General features: G+C 52.3%; 1 protein-coding gene across 3 annotated transcripts in view; it reads right to left on the reverse strand.

The window, feature by feature from the left end:
* The window catches only part of ZMAT4 (zinc finger matrin-type 4), a 74823-nt gene that overhangs the window by 17264 nt on the left and 42893 nt on the right, over positions 1 to 14666 (reverse strand). For all 3 annotated transcript variants that reach the window (XM_075444672.1, XM_075444670.1, XM_075444671.1), the window contains 2 exons: positions 12817 to 12906; positions 4671 to 4827 (listed from right to left, as the gene is read on the reverse strand). In XM_075444672.1, the coding sequence (XP_075300787.1) occupies positions 4671 to 4827; positions 12817 to 12906 (247 nt within the window). The remainder of the gene's footprint in view (positions 1 to 4670; positions 4828 to 12816; positions 12907 to 14666) is intronic.

The following is a 14666-nucleotide window of genomic DNA, read 5'->3' on the forward strand; positions in this document are numbered from 1 at the left end:
CCCCGCAGGCACTCCCCGCGTGCCCCGGTGCCCAGAGCTGCCCCAGCCTCGGGACGCTGCGGGGACCCCGAACCCCTGTGCTCCCCGGACAGGGCTGAGCCGCCCCGGGGCACAGGCGAGGCACCGCCATGGGGCTGCAGAGATGTTTGGGCATCTGGACCAGTACGAATAACCAGTTATCACAGCAGTCCAGGAGCTCTGTGATATACTTGATTTGATGCTCCCCAGGCCCCTGGCCATGAAGTTGAATCTGTCAGATCTTTTGGTCAGCGTTCTCCTTGTTTGTATGCTGACTGCCGCCCGAGGGGAACCAGGGAGGCTGAAGCTCACAGAGCTGGTGGTGTCCACAGGAGTTATATCTCCCACTCCCTACAGAAATACGACTGAAGCACCCTCTGCTGCTCAGCCATCAGCCGGACGGGGGGCCCCAGGGCTGCGCATCCGAGCCCTTGTTGATGAGGCCAGTGGCTTGTGCTCATCAGACGCAGTACAGGAGGGAGGGTGGTGGTGGGACCAGCTCTCCGGCTTCGGGGGATTGCACCCGCACCCCCCCATCACCACCCCAGCCCTGCTTCGAGCCCACCACAACTCCCGGCTCCCCCTGACCCCGTGGGCTGCAGCTCCTGCAGCAGAGACCCTGCACAGACCCACACCAGACCCTCTGCCCACACCGCACGGCTGCTCCCGTAGGGCAGGGATTTCCTTCTAGCACAAACAACACAACACAAAATATTTTCTTGCAAAGCCACGTTCCTCAGGTTCCATTTACAGCTACCACCAGTCCTAAGGCATGCTGAACCCAGCCTGGCAATTAACGAAAACACCCCATGTCTTCCAAATCCTACTGAAGAGAAATAGATGAAAGTTGACTTCTCCACAAACGTGGATTTATCATTTTGATAGGTGCTAAATAACTACTGCAGAACAGAAAATACCATCATTCCCTGAGCAGTGACACGAAAATTAATAATAAACATTCACAAAACGTCAGATGTTAAAAATATTTCTCCATCTAAAACACAAACATAAAAGCTGCTAGTTTGACTATTTCAAGTATTTCGAAATGCTAAATAGCTCATGACAGTCTGCCTTACGTTCCCTTTTGCTGTGGGAGGGAAGTGAGAAAGCCTTACTTCACTGCAAGAAGCAAAATATAAAGTTAGAAACACTTCAGCACTCTGGCAATGAACTAATGTTTGACTTCTTTCTTGCATGCAAAGGTTTTTATTCATAGCCATATTTAAATGGCACCCAACTTTTTATCATTGCCACTCTCCAGGAACTGAGCATGAGAACCAGCAAGTAACTGAGCCACAACAGTGGGGCACTGGAGAAATTCCATTTTCTTCAGAAGACAAACCCGGGACTAAGGCAGACTCTGGCTGCTGCTGGACGGATCCTCGTGCTCAAACCTGAAAGCCATTTACTCCGTCCCTTTGGCACATCTGAAACGCAAACCCCACGCTGGGAATTAGAGAACAAGGAGGTAAGAAAGCCAAGGTGAATTTCCTGCCGGCAAAATCACGCCCTTCCTCCTCACCCCGAAAGCAGGGGACCCGGTGCCAGCATCTCCCATCTCCTGTCGTGGGATCCCCAGCACCTCCCGGAGCCTGGAGCACGGTGGCCGTGCCACACTGACCGGCCGATTTCTGCCTTCCCGAAACGATGCCTGCAGGTATCCATCTGCACTATGGTCAATGAAGGCAGCAGCTGTTTCCCCCCACAATTCTTTGTTTTATAATTCATGCTGACGACTGGATGCAAGCTGACAGAAGGTGTTGGAAACGACTAGAGAAATCCATCAGCAACAGTGGTGACACAAGCCTCTGAGGGCTACAACCTCGTACCGCAGAAGCAACAGGAGAGATCACAAGCATTTCGCTGCAGCGATGAGACATCGCTTTCCTATTGTGAAAAACCCAGACTGCTAAGGCACTTCTCCCTCTCCTGAAAGCACCAGCAGAGAAATGAGAGATCTGTATTTCATTAGGATGACAAAATTGAAAGGGAAGGTGTAACTCTGTAAGGGGACTGACAATAGATGCAATTTTCCATGGGAAATTTCCTGGTGAGACAGAAAACTCCGAACATCAAGCAGCAGTCTTTCAGAGGCAGAATGCATCTGCCAGTGCATCCACGTGCATCTGCAACACAGAGCCGAGCCCTCCGGCAGGCAGGTGATGCATGCTGCAGCTTCAGGTGAGCAGAAAGCATCTCTGGATTATCTGGCAGGAATGGGGAGAGCTCCTCCCCGGGAGCATCCAGCATGCTCAGGGCTCTGCGTGGTCAGCTCCCAGGACTCACAAGCACTGGAGCCTCTGAAGCACTGTCCGAGAGACTAAAAGCTCCCTGGTGCCAGCCATGAAGGACTGGGAGAAAAACGCAGTGGAAAAATGCTGGGCGACTCTGTAGGGAGCCCAGAAAAATCCTGTGTCCAAAGGGCACACTTCTGAGAACCACTGGAGAGCAAGGAGGTGCTTATTAATGTATTCCTGTAGCTCAGCTTCATCAGATCAAGTGTCTCAAAGAGTTGATGAGTCTTCAAGTTACTCTTTCCTAGTGATTACTACAGCTGAAGAGCCCATTACTCTCGGAGCACGCGGTGCAGCTCACTTGGAGCCTCTGTGAGGCTGACCCAGATGATTAAAAAATTAGACAAAAGCACAAGGCAAAGTTGCAGCTCTAGGGAAGCCCTGCCTCGACAGGGCCCTACAGCCTCTGCATCCACGAGCAGCATGGCACAGCCGGTCACTGCGCGGTCAGGCACAGACCCCATGGCGAGTCACCCTCGGCACTGCTTCAGAGAGGTCTCTCACAAAGGAGAGGGTACAACTGGTTCTCATTGACCTGTTGCCAGTCCACACACATCTCCAGTTTCATTCACAGAGATGCTGGTTCGCCAGGGTCAGAGATCTCCACTGACACCCACTGTGCCAAGACCAATTCCCCCCTGCCATCAACTGATAACCACTGCCTGCGGTTTGCCCGTCAGCCCTCGCACAGCTCCAGCTCCGCAGGCAGACCCCAGGCTCCCAGCTGCTCCCTCTGACCTGCCCGAACAGCACCAGACCCATGGGGTCCTGCCCACGACCACGGTCCCGGAGGTGAAAACAGCGACTCTTTCCCCGCTGGCGGGTGAATCCGAATAGTCGACTTACGTGGGAATCGGTCCACATACTACTCCCTGAAATCCAGCACTTCTGTGACCCTCAGAAGCTCACGTGGATTTGACCAGAAATACTAGGGTTTGTGGCAGATCCTTTGGTGCTGGAGGATAAATCGCTGGAAGGCTGCACACAAGGGGTGGGGTCCCGAGCACTAGTGCAAGCACTGGACTATTCAATACCATAGGCGAGTACACTGCTTCTCTCGGTGTCCTTGCGACTATTCGCCAGCTGCAGAGAAGAGCCTGAGGAGCCCTAAAACGAGTCAGCTGCAAATTATCCCATTAGCTCACGTTAGCTCCGTCCTGCTGTCTCGCTGCGGGGATGGTCGGGAGCCGCCAGCACCCCCTGCACCCCGGCTGCTCACACGGGACTCCCACCGGCACCCAGAGCTCCGGGAAGTGTCCAGCTGCTCCCCAGCCACTCGTGAGCTCTGCGGCACCTTCCCCCAGCCAGCCTTCTGAGACCACGCGCCTCAGTTAAAAGAGGTAAGCCACCACCCAAAGGGACGCCACATGCTCCCTCACGCAAAGGCGGCAACTTTTCCCCAGCCAACCCTGGTAACGGACAAGTGATACTCTCCACATCAGCATCCACAATCTGTAAAGTTAAAAAAGCAACAAACACACACACAGAGCCACCCCGCCCTTATTTAATCACAACTAGGATTTACACACATCGTGCTAGGCAGGATGTAAATGCACAGCTAAATTTATATTTGGTTCTGAAGGAAGTGCCACCGGTAGCAATACTGAAAGGCATCTGTCTGCAGGACCACAGCCCAGCGTATCTTGCCTGGTTAGCATGAAGAATACTTTGCTGGAGTATCCTCTGGCACGACAACCACAGCAAGTTTTGTTCCACAGTATATTAGCGGTTTGCAGGGACTTTATGGTTAAGCAAACAATACGATAGCTAAATTATCCGATTCCAACATTTGACTTTTTAAATGTGAAAGTTAATAGGCTTGCATTATTGGAATCACCGCAGAGGAAAGCATGAATACCCATCTGGGCAAAAATCAAAAGGCAATCGATCCAACGGTTTTTAAGACTAGATTTCCCTCCAAGGTAAAAGCAAATGACATTCCGTTCCGTACAGTAACACGAAAGGTTTATTAAACATATTAGCTGAGCTGTCGAATAACTTCTGGTAATTAAAGCGAGGCTTGGCCGTTTGTACCCAGAGGAGATACTGTCTTCCACCAAGTCAAACACTTCAGAAGCACGGAGCCAGAGATAGGGCTCTCGTACAAAGGCCAGCCCTGGCTGATAAACCACTAATCTACGTGAACAAAGCAGACAATAATGAGCATCAGCAATTTTTAAAGGTTGTTATGACAGCAACACAAATGAATAGCTGCTTCTGCCAGCCTCCACCACTCAGCTATCCATTTTCTGCCGTGCAGGCACCGAGCCGGCGCCTCGGCCGTGCCTCCTCGGCACAGCGAGCCCGCTCCACCCCGCGCCGGACCCTCCAGCTCCGGCTCGCTGGCTCTGGACCTACCTGTGGCCTTTAATGCCGGTTGTTCACCTAGCAACAGTTTTAACCTTTTGGCATGGATTTTCCCTTGGTAATGCGATTCGGCCACCACTGCTGAGGTAAAGGACATGTTACACAGTGTGCAGCATTTGTTCTTATCCACTGCGTCACCATCACTGCCCTGGGTGGAGACAAAAACACAGACAAAAAAGAGCCGTATAAGCCCACCAAGCACAGTCACGGAGAAAGCAGAGAGAGGAATCCAGGTTGTTATGCCAAGGCCACGGTTTCCAAGGGTTTCCCCTCCTCGTCTCCCCCAGACTTGCTCCTGCCTGGCCCCGGCCTCGGTCACTCGCACTGCCTCAGCCCCCGGCGCTCCCGAGCCCCCAGCACCTCCGCTCTCCCCCACGCGCCGGGAGCTCGTCCCGCTCCCGACTGCTCCCCACGGCCGAGGGGCTGGTCCGTGCCATCCGCCAGCCTGCCCTCCTTCAGCCTTTATTCCTGCTCGCCGGCTGTGGGTCACACAAACCCGTCCCTTCCCTGCCGTCGGACACCAGCGCTTCCTCCTGCCACGGTTCCGCGAGGGACCCCAAAGCAGCGGGGGGACAGGACGGGATCGGGGGGATGCAGACGTCTGCAGGCGGGAGCCGCCAAGGAACCAGGGGCACTCGCACGGGTCCCCAGGCAGGATCACGCACCCACCCCGGATGCCTGCGGCCCATCTGCCTTTGCTCTGCCGGTCTCAATCCCTTCGAGGAGACCCCCTTACCCCCCACCCCGTGCTGACATGGAGGGGAGCCCGGCCGGGCAGCCCCCCTGCACCCCTCCGCAGCCCGGGCAGGGGCTCCACGAGGCGCCCAGCTTGCCGGGCTGCCGTCTGCCCTCCCGCGCCGAGCAGCCGGGCTCACACCTCGCAGCAGGACCTTACCACCAGGAAACCTCAAGGCAAGAGCAGCCTCACGGCACGTACCAAAGACATGAAAAACCGCTTGCTGCGGTGTTCACATAAAAGGAAATTAAGAGCAAAACACCTAAAAAACACATCTACGTTCTGCTCCTTTCCTCAACATGTATCTTGAGCACTGCCACATGAAAAAAGGCAAAGTCCAAGACACGTTGCAGACAATGGTAAAAAACACACCCCAGAAACCAACGCTGCCTAAGCCAAACTCGGGGCTGTGGCCCGTCACCCTGTTCGAGGATCCGCGCAACGGAACAGCTCGGTGCAAAGGCGATGCTCCCTTGCGAGGTCCTAGGTGTCAGCTAAAAGGCGACTGGAAATTTTAGGAAGCTATGAATGTCACCACTCAGTATTTCAGTACCAGCAGGAGGCTCTCATGGCTGCGGTCACACAAGTAGGGGCCACTCTTCGCAGTCACTAATCGCTCCATCTTTATTTTTCCAAGTAAATCCCAATTTAATGAGATTGTCTCCAACCTTCATCATGGTTATTCCTGTAGGAGTAAAAGGCAGCATGCCTCTGCCCAGCTGTGTCACTGAGCTCAGACCTGACGCTCTGAGCAAACCCTGGGAGGAGGAGCGGTTGTAGCTGCAGGCTGCCGGCTCCCGCTGCGGCAGGAGCTGCGTCACTGCCCGTGCCACCGCATGTCCAGGATCCTGCAGCAGCTCCCAGCTCTGCCCGTGGCTAGTCCAGACGCCTGCTACGCCGGGGGGCACCGGGCGCCCCAGCATCCCCCCCGACACCTCCCAGCACCGGGGCTGGGGGCACCACCGCTTCCCAGGCACTGCCACGTCTGCTGGGACTTCTCCCCGCTCCCACGGGGCTTCGGCCCCCGGCGCTGTGGGAGGCAGAGCCTGAGCGGAGGCACGGATGCACGGATGCAGCCTTGCTGGGCAGAGTGGAGCTGAGCAGCCAGGGAGGGTGGGGGAGAAGAGCTCACAAACAGCCCCTGGGATGAACTTCTGCCAGCAAAACGTGACTGCTGCCGCCAGCAAGCGTTTACAAACAAACCACTTCCGCAGATACAAGGTAAGTGTACAAACAACAAACACGCAGGGGGAAGAGCACATTTGCACCATTACTCACAATTAATTGTTCAATCCACTCCAAAAAGGAAATGAGAATCACATTTAGGGCCATAAATCCATGGCCTCGCTTTTCCAAAGATCTCGGTACGTTGTGTTGCCCACTGAGCACAATTTATAAATGATCTCTTTAGAAAATACTCCTCTGTGCAGAGCAAGACCCTTCCAAAGCCAGGAGATGACCTGCTGCGCACAGGTAGTTAGCATCCCAGCTCATTCCCTGGACAAGATGGTCGGACCTGGCCTGTGTGCCAAGGCAGAACTCCCTCCAGGGACAAGCCATCTGGAGACAGTTGTGCACTTTTTCCTTTTTCTTTTTTTAAAGCCAATATTCCAACGGCTGGTATATAGTGCAAACAGAAAATACTCTGCTCTAGAAGCTGCAATCCTCATTTCACAACAACTTCACAGGTAGTTGTAAACGTGTTCCGCGTTTTGGCCCCGTGCAGAGATTCTCTTGCCAGCTGCCCCGCGGGACTGCACACAAAGCACACTGCGCAGCCGGAAACCGCGGCACGGCAGAGGGGACGGGACGGCAGAGGCCAAAGGAAAGTCAGATGGAGCCCAAAATCCCAACCCCCTTTGCAAATGTCGCACTTGCATTCAGATACAGAACGAAGCGCCCAGCTCTTCAGCTCCCCTGTGTACATGGGGCAAACAGCTCCAGCACGAGCACCCACCGCTGCGGAGCAGACCCAGCACGGCGGGATGTGGTGCCCGGGTGGGCAGCAGCCGCAGGGCTCTGGGCAGCACAGCGAGCCCTGGAGATGCCCCCGAGCCTCCCGTCAGCCGAGGGGCCGGAGAGGGGCTCTGCAGCGCCTGCGAGAGCGAACTGACCACACAACCGACACCCGGCCCAACAAATAAGCACGATTCAGAAACGGAATGATTTTCATCACTTTTTTGTTGTTAACTATAAATCAGCTTAAACCTTAGGGAGAAATCTCAAGAGGTAATAAGTACTGTTCTGAGTGTAATTTGCACTTCTTTTAAATAGGTTTCTCTCAAGATATTTTATGTTTTCAAAGGGAAATCACTTGAAAGTTCAGAGCAGAGTAAAACATTCCCAGACTCTATTGATCATCGGCAGTGGTAACACATAAAGAGCCTCCAAAAGAGCTCCTTTGAAAACCTGATACACTTCGGTGTTTACACACCAGGGTCTCCTCCTCAGCCTGGTCTGCTCCTCAGTGACATTCTTTCCTTTCCAAACTGCGTCCACAGATAGACTGCAGTTAAAAAAAAAAAATTAAAAAATCTAAACCTCCTGAAACACTCCTCCGACATCTCACTTAGAGCCTAAGGTCCCATTTGCACCGATCCACAGTTCGCCACGCAGCGACCCGAGTCCCCCCAAGTCTCCAGGCGAGTCCCTCGAAGCCTGGATGGGGACCCGGCCGCCAGCCCGGCAGGCGCCTGCAGCAGCAGCAGAGGGGTGTCCCCAGCTGCCTGGTCGGTCCGAGAGTCCCAGCCTCTGCACACAACACAGCAGACCACCGCTCTCCAATAGCCAGCCATTTTTCATCCACTAAGTGCTGCTCCTCGTCAGCAGGGTGCAGGAGGTGTTTGGGCTCGAGTGTTATGAACCATCTACCCAGGTCTGCAGCACTCAGGAGCAGAATTGCCTCCCTTCCCTCCTCCGCACCAAGCTGCTCGGGGCTGGGTCCAGCCCTGAAGGGTAATTATGCCTTCTCATTTGTCAGCGGCTGTTTTACCTGTAACCAGATGGGCCGGGGGAACCCGATCCGGGTGTCTTTTGTCACCCGTTGAATGACACCGCGTTGACAGGATTGTGCAGCCAGCTGGTAAAACACAATCGCCTGTCGGTCAGGAAGCCCGGGCACCGGGCTCAGCCGAACCACAGCCTGTGCAGGGCAGACGCCCGCTCTCCAGGGATGCTCTGCACCCACGCGTGCCCTCATCCCGCCCTCCTCACTGCTTCCCTGGCTCCCGCGCCCCGCTCAGTCTCACGAAGCGGCCGTAAATAGGCACTAACACCTCAATTTAGATTCCATAAAACCCACACAAGCAACCCTCTAACCCCACGCTGCACAAAGCCAGCCAAGGGGCAAGGAATATTTCCACCGCTTGTTTCTGCAATCTTCTGCTCACCAACAGCTGCAGAGATGCAGCATTGGCAGGGGGGAACGGCCCCGCATAAACTGAGGCGCAGCAGAACGCACCACAGACTCAGACACAAAACGTCTGTTTCCCAGTGCTGACATTGCTCATCTTCCCCTCACTCCACAGCCATGCCGAGCCAGCCCAATTTATCGGGCTTCTTTTTGTAGTATTATAAACTTCAATGTAAGTCTCATACATCCAACAGAACTAACTTCAGTGATTCAGATGCCTGTTAACAAGCTGCTAAAAGGCATAATCCTCACACAGGGCCAGGCAGCTGCAGTCCTTGCTGGGTGGTCCTTTAGCATTCCTCAGGAAACGTAAGGATTTTTATTCCACAGATACAAATCTGCTGTCTTCATTTCCTAGGTTTTGCTAAGAAGAAAAGATTATAAAAACCCTTGAAATATAGCAATATAAAACATAGCACTCAAAGCACTGCAAAGTATCTTTTAAATTTGAGCTAATTTTTTGCACATGAAGAAGGGGAGACCCCTCGGCCGGAGACCCCGGCTGCCACTGCCCGGCCGGGCTCTGCGGGCGTTTCAAACCACGCAGGACGAAGGGCGGCAGGGCGGGAGCGCAGCACGCACGGCGCGGCAGGCAGCGCAGCTGTCGTGGGCCATGACCCAGCTCCGGACGGGGAGACCCCCGAGCACCATCCCGAGAGCCCCTTGCAGCAACCGTCCCAGCCTTCTGTCGGAGAATAAACTCAAGTCTTCCACCACTAATTTCTTTCACTGAAACCAATACCTGACCTTTGGCTGAAAGCCTCTGGTCGGGTACAAAACACACAGTAGGAACATGGCCCTAAAAACAGACATTTCATCTCAGTTTTAGTGTAATTGCTGAAGATTTAAGTTATAGCATGCAGTAAATTTTGCACCAGAAGCTATAAAAGCCATGATCTCCTTGTCGATGGGGAACTGAAGCCAAGCATCCCAAGGCAGCCGCCAGCACAGTTTGTGCCCGAGAGCAGCACAGCTCTTGGCTTAATCACCTCCAGCGCCGCCTTGCAGGACACTTATTACCCTCAGCAACAAAATCCAATACCCTGCTATCTTCCCTCAAACAATTTATCTTTGCTATTAGGACCCTTTTCTTTTTAAAGGAAGATGATGCTGGTTAAAGCAATTTACTATCTTATAGTACAAATAAGGCTAGAAAGAATTTGAAGGCTCTTCTCCCACCCCAAAAAATGTGTTTCACAGCACATCAGAAATTTTCATCATGCCTGTCCTGATCATAGGGGTCCTGCTTTTCAAAGGCAGTGAGAAAAGGCTGAACAAAACGGATGCACCAGTCCTGGGACTGGAGGATAATACGGCTCCCAGTTTCAGCGGGGTCCTGACACAGGCTGCAGCCTTCTCACATTACATTCAGCTGAAATGTTAAGCGGAAATTTAAAATGAAAGGTCAACAGTCCCTCAGCACACCAAAGACATGAGATTTTTCCCCTCCCCCACAAAAAACTAAAACAATAATGAACAGCTCAACAACCGAGTCGTTATCCAGTGCACGACTAATTGTATAAACCTCATACTTCTTATTAGGAAAGGATAATGGGTGTTTGGGGAATGCAGAGTATTTTTATAGCCCTCAAACAACAGCAAATACTACCCTTCATCTCACTGAAAGGTCAGGTAGCAAATGCCATTTCTCAGCCTCTTGCACGGAGTATCCCCAGCTGCAGCAGACAGATAGAGACTTCCTCGTGCCATGCGGAAGACAGACAAGGTGTTAGTTTTGTGGCCAAAAGGATACACATCAAACGGCATAAGGTCATGTAACTGCAGTTTTTGATTAAGAAAAGGCTAATATTCCAATTTAGTTGCAGATGCTTCTACACAGCAATGTAATTGGTTTTCACAGGTTGTTTCTAATATTCGTTCAAGTTGGGGTGCCATGGGTCGAGTAACACTGCTGGATACCTGCACGGTGCAGCTGCACCCTGTACGTGGCAACGGCTGCCAGGCAGCATTAGAGATGCCCTAAGTAGTTCTGTTCTTTTTAAATGCAAAGGCTTGGCTAATATTAGATTTGATGATCTTAGAGGTCTTTTATGACCTTAATGATTCTATGACATACGATCAGCAAGAGGGCTACTTTGAGCTGTAATTGTTGGCAGATTTTCCTGCTACGTTTTCATAACATAAATAATTTTAGAATTTAGGTCTCGCATAGCCGATCATTCACCTAGTGCATAAGGATTTGTTAATTCATCCCCCACTATGGGCTGCCCTTGGCACAATCCAGCATCAGCAAACACAGAATTACATTACTTCTCACTGCTGCCTTTCACAGAGGAGGTGGGAAGCAGTTCACCTCTGACTTCTGGGAGGTCTGTTTCGTTCTCCACGGTATCCTTGTGCTAAGGTGTGCACGCAGCTACGTGGTGTCTCGTCAGATGCAATGAAGCTCATTAGAGGACCATGTTCCAAGTCTACTTGTGCATGTCCACCGTACCTTTCACATTCTGTAATTAATAACTCAAGAAAAATACTGTGAGATTCTGTGGTTAAGGGGTAGATTGCATCTGCAATTACCCTGTGTGCAACATAAAAGTTCCACTAAAATTTTAATTGCTGTGTGAAGGAGCTTTTAGATTCCTTTGGCAAAACTTGCATGCCTCTCCCTTTAATTAGAAGGTATCTCGCTAAATATTGATAGCATTAAGCCACAGTCACACTCCCATAGATCTGAAATGGTTTGGAAGCTATCTGCATGGAACCTCATCAACAGCTCTCACACCAGCCCCAGAACACGGGAAAGCTGAATAAATAATTCACTGTGAATCCGTCCCTAATAAATTCAGTCTCCATTTATTGCCTGACAAATGGCTGCGAGCTGGTCCAATTTCCTCCAGTTTGTTTATTAATTTGAATGCAACTGAGGAAGCTGACTGCAATTTTTTAGAACTCCAGACGGACCACAGACCTTCATGAGGAGCCTTTCAGATCTAGCACTCCGTTTCCACCAAATCTCAGAAAAAGTGGGACCGGAAGAGACCTCCAGAGGTGACTGCTCTCCAGTGGCCTTTCCGCTCACCCTGGGAGCTCTCAGGGGCCTTCAGCCACAATGCGGCAACGGCACCACGGGCACCCCTGACCTCCCGCAGACAGGAGGGCACAGCACCGCCGCGTCGGGAGCACGTACAACTGCTCCATACATGGCACTGCCGCACCGGGAGCACGTACAACTGCTCCATGCATGGCACCGCCGCGCCGGGAGGACGTACAACTGCTCCATACACGGCACCACTGCGCCAGGAGCACGTACAACTGCTCCGTACACGGCACCGCCATGCCAGGAGCACGTACAACTGCTCCATACACGGCACCACTGCGCCGGGAGCACGTACAACTGCTCCATACACGGCACCGCCATGCCAGGAGCACGTACAACTGCTCCGTACACGGCACTGCTGCGCCGGGAGCACGTACAACAGCTCTGTACACAGCTCTGCCATGCCACCCCACTCCCCAAACACTGGCCAGGCGGCAAGTCCTGCCCTCTGCCCTGGGACCCTCGCCCATGGGAAGGGAGCTGCGCACTGAAGCCGGGCGAACGCGTCGAAGCGATGCGCGCTGCTCCAAGCAGAGCACCCCGAGGCCGCGGCAGAGCCGGCGCAGAGCAGCCTTCGCCGCCCCAGCCTGTGAGCTGCCGGCCCCACTGCCCGGCCTCTCCGGCGCACAGGAGCTCACCAGCAAAATACCAGCCATCGCACTTACACTGAACTAATGCTGGATATTTGCTATCAGCGTATTTTTTTCCTATGAAAGAACATTCAAATAACTAAAAATGCAATTACTGTTGCTGATGCATATCATATTTCTTGTATAGCTTATTGAAAATTATTTCCCGTTATTTAGCATTTCAGCTAATCTAAATGTTACCTCTGGGTACCTGATCATCTGTGGCTGTAACAGAAAAAATGTTGTAGCACAGAGTCAATGATTCACAAAGCAGCCAAGTAAACAGGGACTTCAATTATACCCACGTTTTCTGACCGGAGCTTTTTAGCTGGACAGCCTCCATCTATGGGGTGAAGCATATAATAGAGGCGAACTTTGCTGGCATGTTTCCGACTCTGGAAAAAGAAAAAAAAGAAAAGAAAAAGCAAGAAATGAAGTTATGAAAAGCAAGAAGCTCCACTGCTGTGCATACACCACCAAGCTGCAATAAGATTTCACAGCCCCTTGATATACGTCTCCAACATCTAAGGAGAGGAGCGGGAAAGACCGGGTGAGAAACATTCACATTTCACCGATGTTTCACAGAGCTCTCTACCGAGCTGAAATGAACTGTGGAATGATTATGACGCCCACCATTAGCAGGAGAAATGGTCCACCCTCACCGCTCTGCGCTAAGTCCTGCTGCCTGCAGCCCCTCGAAGAGACAGCGGGAATAAAGGCAGCGAGAGAGGAGCAACATTTGCTATCACATCATTTCCATAGCAGGAGAGACTAAAAAGATCAGGGTTATCTAGCTTCAGGCAGAGACAGGATGGCATCATGAGGGATCAGATGCACGCACGCAACCAGAAACCCACAGTCCCTACACTTACAGAAGAATAAGATATATAAGGGGTATAAAACCTCACTCTACAAAATAAACCCACCAATATCTCCCAAAGTTTTGAAAGAAATTTCTCCCACGGGTAAATTATCAGATAATTGTGCATTCTGAAATCTAATGCTTCCCTCGTACACAGCTGGTGCTGGCCCTGCAGAGAGGGGATGAGGACTATGTGGATGCCAAGCCCCTTCTCCTCTCTCTAGCATTTCTAAGGGCAGTTGAAGAGTAAAACCCCGAGAGGGCCATGAACACGGGAGGGTCTGTGCTCCAGGCTAAGCAGTGCCGGCGGGGGAAGGCGCAGGCTCAACCTGATGTTTGCTGCTGCAGACACCAGCCCCAGGAACCTGGGCATTGCTGTGGGCCATCGTGCTCCCCCGAGCCCTGCCCAGCATCCCCCCACCACCGTGGGCAGAGGATGGACGCAGACCAGCTGCACGCGGTTCCAGCATCAGTGGTGGTCACCAGTCTCGACACTCGCTCTGCTCCTTCGTGCAGATGCCGGTAAGCAGCCCCGGCTCAGCTTCCGAGGCAAAGACCAGGTAATTCTTGCACTTTCTCCCAAGAAAGGCACCGAGTGGGCAATTACTTTTCAAACATTAATACCACAGGGAATACAGGGCCCCAGGGGACCTGTATTTTTTTTTTAGAGGAACCATAGAGAGCTGAGCGATGCCTGGAGGAGACTCTTCCCACGAGGGACACAGCAGGCAGCATGGGCTGGTTTCACGCTGCCTGTGGGCACGACCGGAGCTTGCCAGAGGTGAGGGTAAGCAGAGATGGAGAGATGTCCCCACCATGCCAGCAGCTACAAGCAAAGTGATCCTTGTGACTTACAAAACGTACCATTACCATTAGCATGTTCCAGAACACTCTTCTTCCTGTGGTGTGAACTTGCACATAAATTTGCGGAGAGCTATATTCGTATGGATAAATGTGACTACACAATTTTTTTTTTTAATGGAGCAAATCAGTCAAGACAAATAATTTCAAATATCTTTCCCTAACTTGTCTTCCTGCATGCATTTAGAAAATGTGACCTGCTGTAGTCAGAGCTAAGCGCAGGAAACCCCAAAAGCTTCAGCTATCAGTGACTAGCACTCCAGACAGCGACAGCATAATTAAGAAATGACAAAATAAATGTTCATAACACAAAGGACAGATGTGCCAAGTCAGTCTCGGAGGTCGGCGGCATTCCTGCTCCCTGCCCGAAGTGATGCTCGGCTGGTTTCACATCACAAAGGTGGGCACAGTGTGGGGCGGCGGGCGACGGCC

This window comes from Opisthocomus hoazin, chromosome 28, assembly GCF_030867145.1.
Source record: "Opisthocomus hoazin isolate bOpiHoa1 chromosome 28, bOpiHoa1.hap1, whole genome shotgun sequence".
Taxonomy (NCBI): Eukaryota; Metazoa; Chordata; class Aves; order Opisthocomiformes; family Opisthocomidae; genus Opisthocomus; species Opisthocomus hoazin.